The sequence below is a fragment of the Erpetoichthys calabaricus genome, chromosome 6 (genome assembly GCF_900747795.2).
Source record: "Erpetoichthys calabaricus chromosome 6, fErpCal1.3, whole genome shotgun sequence".
In the NCBI taxonomy this organism is placed as follows: domain Eukaryota; kingdom Metazoa; phylum Chordata; class Cladistia; order Polypteriformes; family Polypteridae; genus Erpetoichthys; species Erpetoichthys calabaricus.
Window position 1 is genome coordinate 140,776,398 of NC_041399.2, and position 22,755 is coordinate 140,799,152.

Genomic DNA, 22,755 nt, shown 5'->3' on the forward strand with positions numbered 1-22,755 from the left:
TCTGTAGCTCCTTTAGCTCCTCCGTTGTCAGTTCCTCAGAGTGCTCCTCGATGAGCTCATTGATGTCACATTCATCCATGCCATGCCCCTGCCCATGGTCTTGCCGAGGGATACAATCTCCTCCACCACTGCCGCTTCGGATTCAAGTTTTTCAAATTCCATTTCAGACACAACCTCAGGCCACAGCTTCTTCCACGCAGAGGTCAATGTCCTCTTTGTAACACCCTGCCAGGCCAAATCGATAATTCTGAGGCATATCACAATGTTATAGTGGTCCTTCCAGAACTCTCGAAGGGTGAGGTTTGTGCTCTCCATCACCTCAAAGCAGCGGCGGAACAGGTGCTTGGTGAAGAGCTTTTTAAAATTAGAAATCACCTGCTGGTCCATGGGCTGCAGGATAGGGGTGGTGTTGGGTGGAAGGTAGAGAACCTTTATAAACCTGAACTCTTCGAGGATGTCATCTTCAAGGTTAGGTGGGTGAGCAGGCGCATTGTCTAGGATGAGAAGGGATTGCAGGGGTAGGTTATTTTCCTGGAGCCATTTTTTAACGTCAGGACCAAAGACCAAATTCACCCACTCCACAAAGAACTACCTGGTGACCCACGCCCTCAGGTTTGCCCTCCACATAACCTGCAGTTTTTCTTTCATAATCTTTCGTGACTTAAAGGCTCTGGGGTTTTCCGAATGATAAATGAGCAGCGGCTTAATCTTGCAGTCACTGCTCACATTGGCGCACAGTGAGAGGGTTAGTCTATCCTTCATGGGTTTGTGGCCTGGCATCCTCTTCTCCTCTGCTGTTATATAAGTCCTCCTTGGCATCTTCTTCCAGAAGAGTCCTATCTCATCACAGTTGAAGACTTGCTGGGGGATGTATCCTTTGGCCGCTATAATTCCTGCAAAAGTTTTGAGGTAATCCTCAGCTGCCTTTATATCCACGCTCGCTGCCTCACCATACCTAACAACAGAGTGAATGCCGGTCCTCTTTTTAAAATTCTCGAACCAGCCCCGACTGGCTTTAAATGGCTTGCCCGATGCCTCGTGTGTCGAAGTGCCTGGGGTCTGCTGCTGCAAATCAGCGTAAATCGCTCGTGCCTTCTCGCAGATTATACCCTCCGTAACGGTATCTCCTGCGAGATGCTTCTCTGTCAACCACACAATCTGCAGCTTCTCCATATTTTCATGGATAGATGTCCACTGTTTAGAAATGATTTTAACGCCCTTGGCTGGCATTATAGACTTTATCGACTCCTTCTGCTTCAGTATGGTGCAGATTGTAGAAGTGCTACGCTTGTACTGCTTCGCCAAATCGACTGCACACACACCTTGCTCATGTTTTTCTATAATTTCTTTCTTTAATTCAATGCACATCATCCGCTTCTTCTTCTCTGCAATGTCATTGGCATTCACTTTCTTTGGACCCATAGTAGGAAAAATGAAGTTTTGCAAAATAACTGCAAGCACAACACTGAAGTTTCCACTGCGAGCTAACTGCTTAAAGTGAATGAGTGAGACACGGGAGGTTGCGGCGTTCACTGTGGCGAGTTGCACGAAATAGCTGTGGGGTGGGGTATTTGAAGCTGGCTCGTAACCCAAATTTTAGCTCTCAACTCAAAGCAAAAAATCGGCCAAGAGACTGCTCGTATCTCAAAAAACTCGTTAGATGGGACACTCGTAAGTCAAGGTATCACTGTAGTTCTCTTTGTTTTCTGTAATAAATAACACACTAAATGCAGTCCTTTTATTTTGTTTATTAAATTAAGTATTTCCTGTGAACACTATTGGAAAAAGTAGTTTGCAATGTTTTGTGTTCACTTTTAACCCCTTCACCGCCCTCTGCCGGATATATCCGGCACCGCTGTTTTAATGCTAACGCCATACTGCCGGAATTATCCGGCACATTTGCCTGTGGTTATATGAATGCCTGGCAAGTAGTATAACTGCCGGTTTGGCGTGGGTATTATTACTACATTGTATTTCGACAAGTCTGTGGTTGTTTTGGCCGGTCATGTGACGTGATTCGCATGTAACAGCTGTGAATATGGCGAAACGTAAACTGACTTCAAGTGAGGCTTTGCAGGCGATTTTGGACAGTTCTGATCATGATTGTAGCAGTTCTGAAGAAGATTTTAGTGACAGTGATGAGCAGCAACGTGCGCTGCATGATATTGTGAATGAAGACGCATCGGATGACGGCGCTGAGTGGGTGTATCCCCAGCATCTCAGCTGGGCTGCTGCCCGTGGCGAACTACCTTTTCTGCATTCATTTGAGGGAACGTGTGGCTTTATTGTTGATGTAAACAATTACACTGCTGAGCAGTTTTATGAGCTGTTTGTGTCACCTGATTTGATTAGACATTTTGTTCATCAGACAAATCTGTATGCAGCACAGTTTATTGAGAAAAATCCCAATTTACCTCCACATTCCCGTGTTCGTGCTTGGTTTGACACTGATGAAAACGAAATGAAAAAATTCATTGGGATTTTGATGTTGATGGGAATAATCAGAAAACCAGATATTGAGATGTACTGGTCTACAGATCCTATGTATGCAACACCTATTTTTGCAGCTGTCATGACACGTAACCGATTCTCTTTGCTGCTGAAATTCTTTCATTTGAATGACAACAGAAACGAGCCAGATAAGAAAGATCCAAACCGCGACCACTTGTTCAAGCTACGTCCTTTGATTGATCATTTATTTGAAGCATTTCAGTTGCCCTACATGACAGGACCGTCAGTTGCAGTTGATGAAAGTTTATTGTCGTGGAAGGGCCGCTTACAGTTTCGACAGTATCTACCATTGAAAAGGGCACGGTTTGGTATCAAGATGTTTTGCTTAGCTGAGAATTCAGGTTACATTTATAGATTTCGTGTATACACTGGCAACTTGCACAACATTTAGTGGTCAATACTGCTTGAATAAATGTAAAAAATGTAAAAAAAATGTAAAAAAGTAAAAAAACAAAAATTGTTCAGATTTCGCCTGGCTTGGGGAATATTTAGGGAGTTGGCGGTTAAAGGGTTAAATGATCATCAGCTTTGATGAACGGTCAAACATGAGATGGCCTTGTAAATTAAATTGAATTTCCAGGGTTATTCTATTTTGCTATGTAGTTTAGTTTGTTATATAGAAACCCAAATGTGTTATACATGATGTTCATTTTTGTATACATACACATTTCAGGGTCTCTGCAGTAAACCCCTGTCAGCAAGCAAACTGCACACCAAAGACACCCCACCCTGCAGTCAGCCACTAGACTTAATGTGGCATGAGGAAGGCTGTGTGTTATGCTTCCTTATTTTTTTGTTGTTCCTAATCGGGACAGTTATTCATAAGTAGTTAGAATATTTTCAACTAAAGGTCAAAAGTTGTAAAAAGGTTAAAAAGAGATGTAAATGTAGTGTGTAGAAAGTGAATGTGACATGTATTTGCTGCTAAATGTGTTGACATGTGAAAGATAAATAAAAATTTGTTTTATCACTTATAATAGTGGAGTTCACCCACCTTTTTAGCATGTAATCTAAACCACACAGCCAACCTGCCATGGTTTGCCACCGGGCCTGGCTATATTGTATAATAACAGGGATGAACTCTTAGTGCAGAAGAGGATGCAAAATCTTTAAGTACAGTAGCTATGTCACATGCAGACCTTCAGCTTTTTCAACTATGTCTTAATGCCAGCCTGTCAGAAAAGTGATGCTTTTACCTAAATGTTGTGCAAGACATCATTAACTGAGATAGATGAAACCATTCACTAAAATAGGTACATTTTAACTATGCAAGTATATAGAGTGTTTTAATAATATTAATAGTTAACTTATCTCAAAGTAATCCAAAAGTGCCCTTCCTGATGTTCATGCTGTTAGCCTGTGGAAATTCATTATTTTTATCTCATCACCAAATCAATAAACAATACTATGTCAACACTATTTCTTTATTCATTAAGTAGAGCTAATAAGATTTTTTTTGTGTAAAACCATTGTTGTACTAGTTGTAAATAAGTGCACTGTTAAATGCGAGAGTCTTGAGGTTGTACAACATGACTACCTCCATTTTGTTCATTCATTAATCTGATTTTTCACAGCTGATTCTGAGCTTGTGCCTAAATTAAATTGACAGGCCTGACAAGGATGTCTTAATCCCACCAGGGCTAAAGGAGGGTGCAGCTGTAAGAGCATCCTGCCTCAAAACTGGATTTACTGTGTCCTTTATTGTCCTCTGAGTTGAGCAGAGATTCACAACTACTGTGCCTGCTGCCTAAGCAGACGACTTCTAAAACATGTTTAAAATTGAAATTCTTTGGATAAATGAGATTTGTTTCTTTTAGAGGCTAGCCTTTAAAGATTGGTTTTAATTGATTAAATGAAACAAAAAGAAGTAAAGAATATTTTTATAACAGGATACAAGCTTTCCACATGTAGCACTATAACAAATTTCTGCAGAACTCTGAAGATAGTAAAGGTTAGGTTAAATCCAGTTTCAAGGTAGATATAATGCAAACAGCACCCTTTATTAGCTAATTTGACAAAAGTAGGAAAAACACCCAGCATGGCCAAAGACCATGTCAACAGAATTGTGCAAAGGCAGAAAATAGAGCTGGTCAGGACTGTAGTCCATCACAAAGACCTCTGTCACTTCCACATGCACATAAACACCCATATACACATAATAACAACTTGCAAGCTAATTAACATAAAATCGAAATAAAAAAAAAAATCTTCTTGAGGTAACTGGCCATTGTAATTTTCAAGTTATTCAGTTATGACAAATGTTAGGTAATAACAGAAGTGAAAGGGCAAACTTCATTACGGTGACTGAAAATTATAAATATTAGGTGAATGTGGCACTCGGATTGTAAATTATAGGATAACCAAATCGGGACACTTGTGTAGCACGTATGCTCACACATAAAGCCCATCCTCATTTGTTCAATATCTGCTTTATCTTATCATTATCAGCAATGGGGCATCCACTTTCACAAATGAACACACATGATTGTACACACTGGTTGATGCAGAAACAAATACAGGTGGAATCCTGTTGTAACAAAACCATGGGACCATAAAAATATTTTGTTATAATGGAAATTTCGTTATAATAAATAGGGAGTAAATATGAATACTATTGTGACCGGTGGTCGGCAGCGATTTGCCATTTCTAACAGCAGTGGTGCCACGACAGCTCCATAGCTGCTGTGCTGCTTCTGGCAAACATTAAACCACGGGTAAAGTAATTGGTTGTCCTTTGCAGGATCAAGCTTACCATATAACATGCTTGTCATGCATTGTTTAGAACATTTAACACTGGGCTTTGACCTGTTCTTCCTCACACTCTACTGATGGCTATTCTCTAGACCGTGTCTGCCACAGCAGTGATTCTGAGTCGCTGGTATTCTTCTAATCTGGAGATGGGAGCTAAATCAAGACACTTAGCCATGTCAAAGCTCCTGTCTCATGTGCTTAAGTATTCCTATTTTGAATGAAGTCTTGAGACTGTACCTGCCTTCTGTATACAGTAATAAAGTACCTGTATTTTCCTTGAAAACCTGGACTCACCTTCATGTCTCTCATACAACTCTGTGACCCAAGCTTAACAATACCTGTATAAAAAAAACATTGCTTCTTAAACTGCAAAAAATGTTTTATTTCAAATTGAGACATTGATGTAAGTTTTTTCTTCTTAATAGAAATATATGTAAGAAAATACAGAATGAAAAGAAGACATTATATATATATATATATATATATATATATATATATATATATATATATATATATATATATATATATATATATATATATATATACACATATATATATATATTTTTTTAATATAGAAATACTAGGGGGCGAAGCCCCCAGCTCGCTTTGCTCGCCAACCCCCGTGTTTGGTTTTCCGGACACACTTCTAAGATTTTTTTTTCTTTGAATTGTTGCTATTTCATTAGTTTCACTTTTATTTCAGAACTTCTGTAAAAACAGTATTTCGAATCTTTCGAGTCCAAATATGCTGAATCTTTTAAATGAGGTCAGTGAGACATGTGTTTAATGACTTTGTCAGGTTAGAGATAATGAAAACTGGAATTCAAAAGACCCCAAAAAAACATAGGCACGAAACACATGCAGAGCAAGATACAGAATATGAAAGCAGAAAAAAAACCACCGTGTCAAAAAAAAAAAAGTAAACATCGCATTAGCGCAAAAAAAGAGAAATTATTACTCTGAGAAATAACTAAATGGCGAATAGAGATCGAATATATGGACACAGGTGATATGTCAGAAGTATGTAAATATTGTAAGGCTTTGAAGTTTAAGTCAGAGAATTTCAAAAATGGGTTTTACCTCAAATGCATTTATTGTTTACTTTACAAAAAAAAATTATTAACTGATGATGATGTAGATCGCTTTGTCTGTGCTGAAATTCCAAACAGAGAAACCTATCCTGAATTATCTCTAACCTGCTCTGCATGTGTTTGGCCCTTTTGTTTTGTAACCTCTTTATGACATTTTACTTTGTTTTCTACTCTGTCTTTTATTTCTGACCTTGCTTTGTCCTGCTTTTTTTTTTTCAATGACACCTGGTCCATGGTGATTATTTTCCCTTTTTCGAGTATTAATTTCCGTTTGTTTGCGCTACTGCAATCTTTACTTTCTTTTTTTATACTTTCTAATTTTCCTACTTTCATATTCTTTAACTTTCTCCACATTTGAATCGAGCATACGTTTTTTTGTTTTTTTTTGAAGCCTTTCGAATTGCACTTCTTTCATAATCTGCTCTGCATGTGTATAGCGCCAATGTTTGTGAACGTCTTTATGAAGTTCTACTTTGTCTTTTACTCTGTCTTTTAATTCTGAGCCCGATTGGACGTGCTTTGTTTCAATTCCACTTGTTACGGGCTGATAATTACTTGCCTTATTTTCTGAATTTGCACCTAGATTATTTTTTCTTTTTTTTTTTTTCCAACGCTTTTGAGTCTCTTTTCTCCGCGCTGCTTTCTTCTTCGCTTATTCGTCATCGTTTAATTTATAACGTATTGTCCTTATACGCTTTATATGCGTTGTGACCCCGGATCTGTATGTGCTCAAATCCTTCACAAGACTGAATGTTTTGCTGCCCTGTTGTCTTATTTGATATATTGTAAGTAGGGCGTGTCTTGCAAGAATCTCATGTTCTATGTCATTGCGAGACGGTCCTGGGTCAATCTCTTGGCACAATGTCTCATGTTTATGGTCCCCGCGAGACACAACGTGGCAAGTCACTTTGGTCTTGCGTGTCTTTTAAATGTCTTCCGAGAAGATCACGTATCGTAGCCTTGCTTTTGCTTTCAAGGCAAGGATTTTTTTTATAATAGAGAGACAGGTTTGAATACAGAATGAAAACAAGATGTTAGATGAAGAAGAAGGCGCAATTCCAAATGCTTTCGTCACGTCATTTTTCTTCAATCCGGAATCAACTTTTTCTAGAATTAATTTTTCTTTCAGCATAATCTGACACCATTTGCCATTCTTTTTGTTCATCTCAAAGAAAACTCGGAACAATACAGTATCTGCACACAACACCACTACCCACGTGAATGCTCGGTGTGGAACACTGACTCAGAATTTGGCTATTAGTATGATGTCATTACTACACTCTTGCCGAGACTGACCAATACCAGAAATTATGCAACAGACTGTCACTTTGTTTTGGTCTAACAAGAAAGAGACAGCCTATTGCAGGGTTCTCGAAACTCATCAAAAAACTTGTCAAAACATGTAGACACAGGTTGGCATTGAGTATTTTATGTATATCACATTATCTTTGATGGCCATTTTTAGTTGAAACAAACATGTTTTAATGAAATGTACATGTATTTGAAACAAAATTCATTTAACATGAGCCAACAATAAGTATTCATCCATCCATTTTCCAACTTGCTGAATCTGAACGCAGAGTCACGGGGGTTTGCTGGAGCCAATCCCAGCCAACACAGGGTACAAGGTAGGAACCAATCCCGGGCAGGGCACCAACCCACCACAGGAAGTATTCATCCATCCATCAATTTTCCAACCCGCTGAATCCGAACACAGGGTCACGGGGGTCTGCTGGAGCCAAACCCAGCCAACACAGGGTACAAGGCAGGAACCAATCCCGGGCAGGGCACCAACCCACCATAGGAAGTATTCATTATTTTGAAAATTTTGTTACTTCGGTATTTGCTATAACAGGATTTGACCTGTAAATGGTAATACTGTCTGGTTTTGTGTGCCTCTTGGTCATCTTCAAAATTCCAATTCAAATTTAACAGGAGTTTGCAATCAAGAGTTCCAAGTCAGATATTTCACCGCACTATTACACAAATAATGCATTGAATGGGGACTGGGGTATTTAGTGGGGGTCCATTCCCTTGGAGTTATGTATGCACTGTTCTAAACATATTGTGAGGATATTTGTTTCAGTCTGGCAGTGTTTTTTTGGATGGGCAAACTGTTAAAACATTTTAATATTCTTCAATTATTTATCAGGATGCATAGCCTGAAATTGGAACTGTGCCTGTCACTGGGACATCACCCTAAGAAATTATACTGACATTGAAATAGTGAATCATTATAACCTGCAAATAACTGTGAGGTTGGTCTAGTGTAAGGCAAATACTAAGTAAATGTTTATATGCTCTGTGTACAACAGCTTACACGACACATAGTACCTTATTAAAATAACTCTGTTTTCCTTGCTTCCGTTTTATATTTTTATAGTTTGTAAGATCATTTAACTTGCCTGTTATGACTTAAAGCTTTGGAAGGAGTGAAATGAATGTAAAGGTTTTCATGCATGCTTAGCTGGACTTGGTGATAGTGGAGTGCCCATTAATGCAAGCAAGCAACCAACCAGTGACAGTGAGTTCCTCCCTGCACATACTCTCCTGATGTTTCATTAACTTGTATTGTGTCATTAGCTGCTATCGGAGGTGGAAAAGAGAGAAATGTACTATACAAAATATACAAGTTGATGTAACTGCTGTCAAGTTAAATTGAAACTGTAATCTCATTCATAGCTGAAGTCACATAGAACATTTACCTTAAAGATAGTCAAATCCTGCAATTGACCAATGCTTTTCAATGGCTAATTTTGAAATTTAAAAACTTTGTACAGCACAATCCTTTCGAGTTACCTCAACAAAATTTGAGCTATCGTGACAAATTTTCTTGAAAAATAAATATACCACATCTTGACAAAATTTGTCCATAGGGGGCCGAATTGTTTCATGCGGACACATAAACATGGCTATTGCAATAGGCGGGTGGTGTACTAACACAATTAATAAGACCATTCATCTATTACTCTTAAAGTCAGTGGTCAAACGTAAAATAGCTTCATTTAATATTTAATATTTTGGTAAACATGAGAAAATAAAATGCCAAATTTCTGAAATATGCATTTGAGGCAGTGTATTTGATATTTTCTCTTTAAAAAATATGGTATCATTGATATTAAGGAAGCAAACTCAGGAGAAAGACCGTCAGCTCTGTCAGGCTCACTGTTTTATGTAGTTGTTCCCAGTATATGACCGGCACTGCTAGTCAGAATTCTATTTAGTTCATTTCTCAGCTTTTGGAATATGCTTATCCTATTTTCAAATTGCTGGCTTGTGTATCTGAAATCCCTGTCTAATCTAGTCATTTTGATAATGCTTGGTGTTGGCAAATTATAAATTTGAAGGTTGTGGTGCTAGGAAATGTTAACAAATTTAGATTTGAATGCTGCAACCTCAGATGTTTTTAAATTAACAATGTCACTTGTTTGCAAGAATTGTCTTTTTAAATATTTTTAATATGTTCTTTGTCCTTTTAGTTATAGTTTCATTGTTTCAATCTCTTTTTTGTTTCTAGGTGTGACCTATGTTGCATTTCATTTCGTACACATCGGGGTCTTCTTCGGCATAATGCTGTCATTCACAAACAACTTCCAACAGATCCTTCAGGAAAGCCATTTATTCAGAACAACCCCTCCATTACTGTTGGATTCAACGATCTTGCATTTATTGATTTTTCTTGTCGGAAATTTCCTCAGATTGCTCAGGTAAATTACATTGTAGTGCTTGTCTTGTTATATGCTTGAGACTTCAGCAGATTAATAATTTGACCTAAAAGTAATAGAGAGGTGGGGGGATGCTTGTACTCGAACAGTGCACACATATATTAACATTATGCCTGCCACTAAAAGCAGATTTAGTAAATTGATGTGTTATTACTTGTAAATTGATAATATTTGACAATTTCAAGGCATTTTTCTTGTCACACTTATAGTGACATCGATCCCTCTCTGTCTATCCCATACATAAAAAAACAAAATTAAATTTCATAATCTTTTAACAGTTAGTGTGTTAATTTGCCTTAATAAGAGAAACTTGGTAGGCCATTATATTTTTATTGAAGTAAATTTCAATTTATAAAAACAAATTATATGTATGTTTAGTGCAAATCTTTGCTAGACATACAGCATCTCTAGTAGGCTTTAAAATATTACAGAGTGATGTATTTTTAGTTTTAGAATAGATATGGAAATCTACCAGATTAACTAAATCAAATGATGTCAAATATGACAGTTTTACACACATTCTGAATGGGATCATTTTGAAACAGAATTTATTATGTATCTGCTTTAAACTAATTGGATTTAATTGTTTGTAGTGAGCTGCAAAATGATAAAACTGACTGGAAATTTGGTAAAAAATAGCACTGCTCAATGACAGTAGATCTTAGTGACTTCATGGAGCCATAATTTCATTTTACTTATATTTTGCTTTTATCTAATTGCATTACATCAAAGTCACAGCATAGTTCTCTCCTAGTATTTGTGTGCATCCTAAATGTGTCTAATCTCAGTAAAATTAAACCTGTGTCCCAGATGCAAGACTCAATATGAAGCCAAAATGGCTGCTGTCCTTGTTTGTGCAGTAGACAGTTTAATTAGCCAATGTATCCCTGGAAAACCTAGGTGGTTGAGAAGGCTGGCTGTTTAACTGTAATGTGAAAAATTAAAACCCCAGCACAAGAAAGGATCTTAATTTGTGTTGTTGGGATCCTTACACTTGGGAAACTGTTACACAGAGGAAGGACCAAATTAAAAGGGACCCAGAACTTGTATCCTGTGCTGGTTCTAATTAAAACCTATGAAAGATCATCCAAAACAGGGATATTAGGTCCTTCCTGTAGAGCCAGATTACAAGGCAGGTCCCAATTGGAGGAAACTCAAGGGCAGACTCAGGATACACTGGAGACATTATATCTTATTAAAACTACAAACAGTGCTTTTCCTTACTGTACACCATTGCTGGTTATGTTATGTTACAATCATCATCTGGGTGCCCTTTTTTGTGACATACCATAGTAGTTGTTGCTGCAGCCTCACACCTCTGAGGATCTGGGTTCAGGTCCCATGTCAGTCATTACGTGAGTGGAGTTTGCAAGTCTTATATGTTAAGGCTGCACAACTAATCAGTATCATGGATAATAATCATTGATGAAAATAGCTGCTATGGAATTCTGTTATCAATTAATTGCTTTGTTACTTCATTGACTAAGAGTAATGTTAACCACACTTTGAGATATGATGGAGATCAAAGAAGCCTCAAGCCTTGTCGTCCATTCAACTTTGTATCTGCCAAAAAATCTGCAAAAATGAGCCCAGTCTATACAGGATCACCTGAAAAGAAAAGACATTGTAGAAATGGTGATTCCTCTCTATCATTCTCTTTGGTGTAATACAGCAGCATTCTCAGTGTACCTTTCTTCTGTTAACAATATGATGAACTTCTTTTGCACACTATTTCTTTTGGTATTAGTGATGGCCAGTATTTGGTACACTAGTAAAAAGAAAAAAAAAGAGTTGGTGTTGAACACTACGTTAAGATGTGGTGTTTGCTGCCATCTACTGGATAAAATCAAACACTCTGTAGGCATCTTTTATTGACACTAAAATATGGTTTCAGCTTTCCTTCATTGGACGTCAACAACTGCCTTGGAAATACTAAACTTAAAGTCAGTGACAAGACTTTTTATGTGCTTTTATGGCAAATTTAATTTTAGTGCTTGTACTATTTGTTTGTAGAAGAGGATAGAGCCAGGAATAAAACATTTTAATTTGTTAATAAAAATGCTATCACTTCTGCACAGCAAAAAGTTCCATTTTTTTTAACCCATGATTAATAGAAAAATTAACCATTTATCTAATTGATTTGCAAAATAATTTTTAGATACAACCTCAACATATGCAGCGTGTGTGTATATGTATATATGTGTGTTTGTGTGTGCATGTGTGTGTATGTATATATATATATGTATATATATATAATAATATATATATATATATATATATATATATATATATATATATATATATATATATATATATATATATATATATATATATATGTGTGTGTGTGTATATATATATATTATATATATATATATATATAATTTGTGAGTTTGATTTCTTAATATTTCAATTTGACTGTATAGGCAGAAGTGTTTGATGGGTCATTGGTGTCCCAAGTCTGATGCTGTCTGAGTAGGCTTCAGCTTTCTGTAGTACTTAATTATCTCTAAATAACATAAAAACATCAGTAAATGATGATTCAATTTCATTGTTAATGTTTTTCTATTCCCTTAGGTATGGTGTGAAACAAACCTAAGGAGGTGCACCAGCAAATTTCATCGATTTGTATGTGAGATTTGCAATAAGGCTTTTCCTCTTCTGTCAGCTCTAAGTCTTCATATGGAAACTCACAAAGGAATGCTGGTAAAAGACGAACAAGTAAAGCAAAAAGCTGATCTTGTGGCAGACATGGACAAAAAGAGTTTTATGGCATCTCTTGGACTACAGCATATGTCCGAGGTAAAGCCTGAAAAGATAGTCGAGGTATGTGCCGATCTTGAGAATATCAAAGTAATATGGGTAGAGCCACCCACTTCTAATCTACCTCAGGAGGCTAGCTGTCTCAGTGGAATGAACCTTCCCCTTTTGGACCCTTCTTCTTTATCAGGCCTGTCTCATGGGCAAGGCAACCTGAAAATCCTTTCTCTTCAACCATTTCAAAAGGGCTTCATCATTCAGCCTGATAGCAGCATTGTGGTTAAGCCCATCTCAAATGAGGGTTCAGTAGAACTGGCAGATATACAACAAATTCTTAAGATGGCATCTTCTGCTCCTCCACAGATTAGTCTTCCACCCCTTTCAAAGGCCCCTTCCAACTCTACCCAGTCCATCCATAAGCAGATGCCACCATTGAAGCCAAAACCTCTAGTTGCACCACGGACAATGGTTGCAACCTCTACACCTCCACCTCTCATGAGTGCCCAGCAGGCTTCACCTGGTTGCATAAGCCCTAACTTGCCCCCTGCTCCTTTCCACATACCTAAGAGTCCAGAAGAATCCTCCCCCAACAGCCAGAGCCAGCAGCATAAAACTGCAAGGGAACATGCTGTATCTCAGCAGTTACTCATGACAGAACCAAAGGATGTGAAAACAAAACTAGAAGATGATAACATGATGGACACTTTGATACCTGCTAAAATGGAGGAAAGTATTAAGCAAGAAGTTACTGAAGGAGAACTAAAAGGTTTTGTGTCAGAAACCCCTGGAAAAAAGGGGTTATCTGTACGGAAAGATGTCTATCCATGTCGTTTTTGTGACCAGGTGTTTGCATTTTCTGGAGTCCTTAGAGCTCATATACGCTATCATTTGGGAATATCGCCCTATCAGTGCAACATCTGTGACTACATTGCTCCTGACAAAGCCACCCTTATTCGGCACTTGCGCACGCACAGTGGTGAAAGGCCATACATTTGCCGCATATGTCATTATCCCTTTACTGTTAAAGCCAACTGTGAAAGACATCTACGCAAGAAACATCTGAAAGTGACTCGCAAGGAGATTGAGAAGAACATTGAGTATGTTTGCAGCCCTGCACCTGACTTAGTAGAAGCTATGTGCACCACAACTGAGACTTCTTGCCGTTATTGTGGGGAAGACCTCAAAAGTTACCGTGCTCTGCAGATCCATATGCGATTTCATAATGGATGCCAGAAGAAGCCATTTGAGTGTAAAGAATGTGGTGCTGCCTTTCTGGCAAAGCGAACATGCATTCATCATGTTCTTAAGCAGCATCCTCATGTTCAGGAGAGAGAAATTGAGGACTACATTTCCACAGTTGGACTAAGTGTTGATTCAAACAAGGTGAACTCTCCTCCTGTGCCTAATGACAGTGAACGGCCCTCTTATCCTCTGGCTCTGAATGGACTTCGTTCTGATGAGTTTGCAGCTTTTCCAATCAAAAGAGAACATTTTCCTTTTTCTTCTGATATGGACCAGCCTTTGGATTTTTCCAATAAAGGCAAAAATTCTACACCTTTTGCTATTAAGCAAGAGAGCCATTTGCACTCTCCTCAGTTTTCTTCATATGATTGCTCAATGGAGCCCATTGACCTCTCCATCCCCAAGAATACGTCTAAACGAAATACAGAAACAAATATAAAGATCAAAACCGAGCAGCTTGCTTCAGCCATTGATCCATACTCAACAAGCTTTGTAGGAAAAGAGGAGTCTGACAAAGCAGCAGTAGTAAAACCTTGCCAAACTTTACAAGCCCCCTTTCAACTTTCTGTTGCCATGGCTTCCTCCCCTGGACTGAGTAATTCTATTCTGAGGCCTATACGGCCAAAACCACTTCTGCCAAAGCCCACTATTTCAAAGGAGTTACCCCCTTTGGCTTCCATTGCTCAGATAATCTCCTCTGTGTCATCTGCCCCTGCTCTCCTGAAGCGGGACACTACTACCAACAACTCGGTCAAAAATGTCACAGCAAGCGATATTACAAGCTTGAAGGGTTTGCTCATGGTGACTCCAGTAGAATCAGAGAGCACCAGTGAGCCCAGGTCAATGACAGAAAGCCCAGATACCTCTCAAGATGATTCCCCTTTGTATTTAGCAAAAAAAAGAGGCAGAAAAAGAGGAACAAAAAACAAGTCTAAGGCCCCCAGTACTGGAGGCATGGACCTTGAATCTAGTGGTGAATTTGCCAGTATTGAGAAGATGTTAGCCACAACTGACGCAAACAAATTTAGTCCATATCTGCAGTCTACAACCGATTTTAAGGAAGAGGTGGATAGGACAGTAACCAGTGAAGATGAGAAGGAGACACCAGATGAAAAGCTCATGAAGGGGAAGAAAAATGCCTATTCCAATTCCTCTCAGAAGATCACCTGCCCCTTTTGTCCTAGAGTGTTTCCATGGGCCAGCTCTTTGCAGCGTCATATGTTGACTCATACAGGTGAGTAGTTTCAGAGACATACAGTATATGACTAGCACCTTTTTCAAGCCTACAAGCATGACACTCAGCTCAATCAATTAAAACCTAACCACAAATGATTCTTTTAGCAGCGAAATACTGGACTGAATTTCAAAGCATTTTAGTTTTTAGACAACTGGTTTATAATTGTGAGCTGTTGTGTGTCCCATCTCACACTCTTTGCTTGGTATCTCGGTTTCTCTTTTTCTGTTGTGTAGACTATAATTCATAAGCAGTGTGCAATTTATTTATTCAGCAGTTACAAGTGTCAAGAAAAGCCAACAAACAGTTAGCACATAGAATATGTATGTGTATTTGATATTATCCCTTAAAGAACTTATACTAAAGTGATTAACACTTTAATAAGTAAATTGCAGTCAATTATTAAAAAAAAAAAAAGATTTCAGTGTTAAATTATTAACAGTTCTGAATACATATTTAAAGAGCTTCCTTGACTAGCTGTACATAATTAAATTAAAAAAGTCTTTCTATTATTTTAAATATATTTGGAGAGCAAAGTATCCTGCCAAGTTAAACTGTATACAGGTTAACAATTTAATTTAGGTACTCCCAAAATGCATTTATTACTTATTACTATTATGTAACAAGACCTTAACAAAGGCTTCTTTTGGTCTCCATAACACTTACAAAACATCAGTAGATTGGTTATTCATCTCTGTGCAGTGTGGCACATTAACATTCTAGTAAAATCATCTGTTAATATGCAGGATTTACAGGTCTTCTACTAAATATGAAATATTAAGAGAAAAGTATCTCGGTTAAGTCACCTCAGGCCACTCCAAAGTGAAGTTTTGTTAGTAGGCCACATTGCACAGATGAATAAACAATTTACTGATGCTTTGTAAATATTATGAAGACCCAAACAAGTGTTTGTTAAGGTCCTGTTGCTTAAGAGTAAATGAATAATAGATGCATTTTCTCTGTACCTAAACTAAAGTGTTATTGCATATAATTAATAAATTAGGCAAGGAGGACTGTAAACTTTTGAAAGAACAATGTAAATCAGATGACTGCTAAAAAATAAAGAAAACTGCTCAATTTTATTGTGAATTTTACACTACATTTAAGAAAAGTATTGTATATATTATTTGATCTTGTGTCTGTGTCACAGGTCAGAAGCCTTTCCCTTGCCCAAAATGTGATGCCTTCTTTTCCACTAAATCCAACTGTGAGCGTCACTTACTGCGTAAGCATGGAGTGGCTAATCGGTCCTTGAGAAGAAATGGTGTGATCCCAAAATCAAGAAATGATGATGAAGGATCACATGAGAGTGCAGGTATTGTTGTCATTTGTTTATTGCTAGGTACTGACAGGTTTTAACCAAAACACTGCTTATTGACATTGTATGTAAGTTTTATATCCTAATGTACATTGAAACGTAGTATATAGAAAGCAGTGGCGGGCCGTCAGGTCCTGCAAGGACTTCTCTGCTGGCCTAAAACAATATCTGAATCACAAACTGATGTTAATTATATTTTGTCCATGAATACTTATTAAATAATTCCAAATAGTCTGTCCGCTTCCTTTCATAGCTTTTCCGATGGTTGTGCTGCTTCCAGACATGTATTTTCGTATTAAAGCATTTAACCAATCACATTTCAGCCATCATTTGTTGCCAGGCAGGGTCAAAGTCAAAGAAGTCTGCCAGGAGGCCTTCACAATCCGTTCTGCAGGCCCTCTAACACAAAATAAATGTCGATTAAACTGTTGCTTCAACCAAGCAGATTTTGAGTTGGTTTCACTAGGGCCCTCTAGCAGGCGTACGGCAACATCACCGTATTCAGACCCGTTGATTGGATAGGATGGTGCGGATGGTGTAATAGAAAAATCTGAATGAGAGCAGCATGGGGCAGCTGTACACATTGGTATGTTTGTCGGTGAGCATTCCTGTGTCCACTGCTTCTGTCGAGCGGACATTTTCAGCCCTAAAGCGAATTTAAACTTATGCCAGAAATACGACAGGGCAGGTTCGACTTTCAGCATTAGCTTCAATGGCGATAGAAAGGGACTTCGTAATGGAACTGAAGCGCACGGATAATCTGTACGACAGAGTAATTGAACTGTTTTTGAGGAAGGAGAGGAGGATGGATTTTGTTTACAAATAATCCGAATTTTTGGCGAGTAAAATGTTGCGATTTTCCTAAATTATATTGCAAGTTTCTGAGTTATTGTTGATGTTTTTTATGTGTGTTGCGGGCTGTAGCTGCTGTAGAAAGGAACTTGTTCACCCCTGGTTTGTCTATCTAATAAAGGCATTTATTGTGGCTACAGGAGTTATCTATCTGCGATGCAATGGCCCTTTATACTGTATTTCTGCATATTAAGATGGTTTTTATAACCATAAATTAGTTTTTGAGGGGCGGGTTGATTCAGACGGAGCACTACTGAAGGCCTAGATGTGAAATGCATGGTTCGCCACTGATAGAAAGGAGCTTAAAAAAGTTTCCTAATTGAGTGTGAGTGATAGTAGTGGCCAGACTGTTCATCCAGTTGCTCTTTTTCCTGTTAGACCTTCTTCCTAAAGTATGAACTCAGAATTTAAATTCATGTTGTTTTTCAGTAGCTTGGCTGAGGTCACAGATGGTCTCACCAAAAATTTAAGATCCTTAAAAGATGAAGTGTAAAATACCGGACAATTTAATCTCATCCTTGTAGTGAAGCCTCTTTTTATCCTCATGGAATATAATTGATCACATTTTGTTTCCTGTTCAAAAACTTGTACCAAATCCCAAAAAATAAAACGTCATGGATGAATACATAGCATCCATTACAGCATGGATTTCATCACCATTTTTGAACTTTTTAGGCTTTTGTGTGTGCATGTTCTCAAATGTTACCAGCAGCATAACAAAATCTAAATCAAATTAATGATTAAAGTTAGTAGCAATAATAATAAAAAAATCTACATACATAGGTTTGACTGGAGGTAGTTTAATTTAAAGTGCAGTAACACTCACTAACAAATGTACTCAATATAAAATAAACTGAACATATAAGAATATGAGAAGAAATAATGAGTAATTGTAAAGAAAAATATCTTTATGCCATACCTCTCCAGAGAGTAATATTTTAAAGAAATTCATGTGTGTATGTTAAATTTATTCTGTAAATAATTACCAGTATGAGCAGAAATTAGTTTAAAGAAGGCATTATGAAATTGAGAAGTCTAGGCAGATAATGCCAAAACAAACCCCTATTAAGAATCACGTTTAGACAAGAATAGAGCAAAGGAAAAATGTGTTGTGTGTGTGTGTGTATGTATGTATGTATGTATGTATGTATGTATGTATGTATGTATATATATATATATATATATATATATATATATATATATATATATATACAGTGCATCCGGAAAGTATTCACAGCGCATCACTTTTTCCACATTTTGTTATGCTACAGCCTTATTCCAAAATGGATTAAAATCCTCAGAATTCTACACACAACACCCCATAATGACAACGTGAAAAAAGTTTACTTGAGGTTTTTGCAAATTTATTAAAAATAAAAAAACTGAGAAATCACATGACTGTGTATGTGTATATATATATATAATATGTATATATATATAATATGTATATATGTACGTATGTATGTGTATGTATATATATGTATGTATGTGTGTGTATATATGTATGTATGTGTGTGTATATATATGTATGTATGTGTGTGTATATATGTATGTATGTGTGTGTGTATGTATGTATATATATGTATGAATGTATGTGTGTATATGTTACGGCCAAAACCCGAAATTGGCCAAAGCGGGAAATGGCCAATGTCGCTGTAAATTGACCGGCCAATGTCCGATCTTTTCCTCGATTTCGGGATTTGGCCAGCCAGTTCGCGAAATGGCATGGGACGATCGGCCAAAGTCGGAAGGAAAAAGGCATGAGCAGCGATTTGTTGCGCACTTAGTAGTGCAATTGCATTGAGTGTAGCCTTGGCGGCTCATGTTCAGAAAGTGGACGCCACTTGGTTGTTTCACAATAATTGAGATCAGGTATATAAGTAGATTTCACATTTCTGTTATCATTTTGGCAATAAAATAGTGACTTAACATCAGGGACCTATTTTATTGACCTTAAGGTTAGTGTTTGGGCGAGGGGAAGGCCGTCTCATGTGGCGTCCGCTTTGCTGAACAAGACCCGCCTTGAGCAGTTTCTCGTGCAGAATGGAAAACTCACTTCTGAATCTGCATCTGAAAATTTTTAAGCATCTTCGCACCTTGAGCGGACAGTCTTACATCAGCACATCGGATTTTGACCAGGGAGTTCTCGCCACTTCGCAAAATGGCTGGCCAAAGTAGCATATATGCCGGTCATTTCTAGTACTTCGGACTTTGGCCACACCTTGCGGCCAAAATTCGAAATGGCCGGTCAATTCGGGAACTGGCTGAACTTTGGGTTTTGACCGTAACATATACACACATGCATACATGCACACACACACAGTGAATTCAGAAAAGTGTTTAGAGTCCTTCACTTTCTGCTTGGTTAATTTTAGATTTATTTTAAATGGATAAATTTTCAATTTTTGACCATCAGTCTATAGATCTTGTCTCACCGGCATGATGATTATCTTCCTCTGCTGTCAGAGGAGCTACGTAAACTCTGCATTTCAGTGGTGACACTCTCTGAGGTGCACAGACCTGGGACTGGCCAGATCTCTGAAGGTGGGTACACCTTTTTTTGGCCTGGTCACTCTGATGGCTGTCATACTCAGGAAGTAGCTCCTGTTGTAGCATGTCACTCCTTTCAACAAGTGTTTTATGAGACTGAGATTACAGCACTCTTTGGGTGCCTTGTCTGTTGTCTCAGTGTATGCTCTGACCGTGGCGAGTGATGTCTCGGTGAGGGAGACATTTTATTTGCAACTTCGCTTGATGCTTGATTGGTGCCTGCAAGGTAATACTCCTCTAGTCATGGGGTGACTTCAATGCAACCACTGGCACTGACAGGGCTGGCTTTGAGGATTGTCTCAGTCCCCATGGGTCTGGTGACCATGGTGAAAGTGGCTCCATGTTCTTTGACTTCACAAAAGGGTCAGGGGCTGCTAATAGCTGGATCCTGGTTCCAGCGCCTTGAGCCCCATCGTTGGACTTGGTTCTCCAATACTAGTGGTGCGGTGAAGATCGATCACATCCTTGTGGGCAGACGCTGGAGGCTTTTACAAGACTGCAGGGTCTAAAGAAGTGCCCAGTTTGAAAAATCTTGCTATTCTGAAGATCCAGCTTAGATCCAGTAGGTTACCACCTACTAGGAAAATGAGGCTGGGCCTGGCCAGACTCCAAGATCAGGCTGTTTCTGATGAGTTTGCATGCAGTTTGTGTGAGGAACTTACGGATTTGGGTGCGTCTGCCTTTCCTAATGTGATGTGGGAGACTTTCCATGACAAGACCCTGAAGGTTGCTGAGGGTTGTGTTGGTGTTACTGGTGTTCCCAGAAGGAGGTTGTTTCATTTTGCAGGGCACTCTGGATATCATCGAGAGGAGTCGCAGTGCATGGCTTGATAGCAACTCCGGTCTGTACCAGGAACTGATGATGGCTGCAAGGGCTATGAGAGCAGATAAGAAGGCATTTGTTAAAGGAATCTGTGAACAAGTGACCTACGTCCAGCTTACAGAGGAATCGAAGCATTATGCATGTCCAGATCTGTTCCTCGGAGACTCACAGTCAGGGCGACGGATTGAACAGTCTTTACAGATGACACTGCAGTTGTGATCTGCTGGGCTGGCTACTTTGAGAAGCTGTTTAAAGCTGATCCTCCGGCTAGGACATTGGGTATCTCTGGGTCCACGATTCTTGAGGCTGATCCTCCAATTAGCTGTGAACCACCCAATCTCACTGTGATTGCACAGATGGTGAACCAGCTGAGGGTAGGGGGCTACAAGGATCTGTGGTATCCTGAGTAAACATCTCCAAGTTGGTGGTAAGGCTGTCCTCCTGGCATTGCAAGCAATTTTTGCTACCTTTTGGGAGACTGATATCATCCCAACTGTGACTGGAAAATGGGACTTGTCGTCCATATCTGGAAAGGGAAGGGTGATCGCCTGGATTGTGGCAACTACAGGGGGATAACACTGCTCTTGTTACTGGGTAAGGATCTTGCTAGGGTTGTCCTCAGTAGGATCTGTGATCACTTGCACACCTACCAGCGACCGGAACAGTCTGGTTTTACGCTCAAGAAGCCTACCATGGACCGCATCCTGGTGCTGAGGGTTCTCATGGAGCGCAAACATGAATATCGTCAAGAGTTTCTTTGCAGCCTTTGTCGATTTTCATAAAGTGTTTGACTCAGTTGATCGAGCTGCACTTTGGGACTTCCTGAGACTTTGTGGGATCCCCTCAAGGTTGCTGGACATCATGGCTGGCCTGTACACTGGTACTGTGAGTGCTGTGCATAGTGGAGGTAGAACCTCTGCATTTTTCCCAGTTGATTCTGGTGTATGTCAGGGGTGTGTTTACTCTGTTCAATGCTTGCATGAACTGGGTATTGGGCAAGGTCATGGGGTCCAGTGGCAGTGGGGCAATGTTGGTGAAGAAAGATTCACTGATCTTGACTTTGCTGACGGTGCTGTTATCTTTGCGGAGTCAATGGATGCTCTGAATGGGGCTCTTGAGAAACTGAGCGAGGAGTCTGAGTGTCTGGGCTTGCGAGTGTCCTGGATAAAAACCAAGATCCAGGCCTTTAATGACCTCTTGGGCCCAACCACCAGCAGTGTGTCTGTCTGCGGAGAGAGTGTTGCTTCCTGTCTTGCTATATGGTTGCAAGACATGGACACTATCCAGAGACCTGAGACGAAGACTGGACTGTTTTGGTACTATGTCTCTTCGGAGAATCCTTGGGTACCACTGGTTTGACTTTGTGTCTAATGAGTGGTTGTTCATGGAGTCCCGAATGAGGCACATTATCTGCATTGTGGGGGAGAGTCAGTTACAGCACTTACGGTCATGTGGCGTGATTCCTCGCGAGTGATCCAGCTCGCAGGATCCTCACATGTAACACCTGGCTGCGGCAGAGAGAGGGTCATTTCTGGAGGGTGGGGACTGGACCACATGTCTGCCTGGGGGATTGCCAACCACAATTGTGTGTTGGGTGCGGCAACGCACTGTACCAGTGCATGCATCCCAACCTGACCTGATACTACACTCATAATGACTAAGTGAAAACATTTTCAGAAAAGTTTGCAAATTTATTTATAAACAAAAACTGAAATTTCTTATTCATGAAAGTATTCCTACACTGGTTTTGCATTCCAAATTGTGGTTAGGTGCATCCTGTTTGCTTTAAGTATCCTTGAGATGTGTCTAGAACTTCATTGGAGTCCAATTATGACAAATTTCATTTATTGGACAAAATTTTCAAAAAACCTGTGCATATACAATCCCACAGTTCAAACTGC

At 39.0% G+C, this 22,755-nt stretch overlaps 1 protein-coding gene across 1 annotated transcript in view; it reads left to right on the forward strand.

Annotated features, from left to right (window-relative positions):
* rreb1a (ras responsive element binding protein 1a) overlaps positions 1-22,755 on the forward strand; it is a 151,615-nt gene that overhangs the window by 121,150 nt on the left and 7,710 nt on the right. The window contains 3 exon segments of the mRNA XM_051929075.1: positions 9,871-10,060; positions 12,653-15,311; positions 16,462-16,626. Coding sequence (XP_051785035.1) covers positions 9,871-10,060; positions 12,653-15,311; positions 16,462-16,626 — 3,014 coding nt within the window.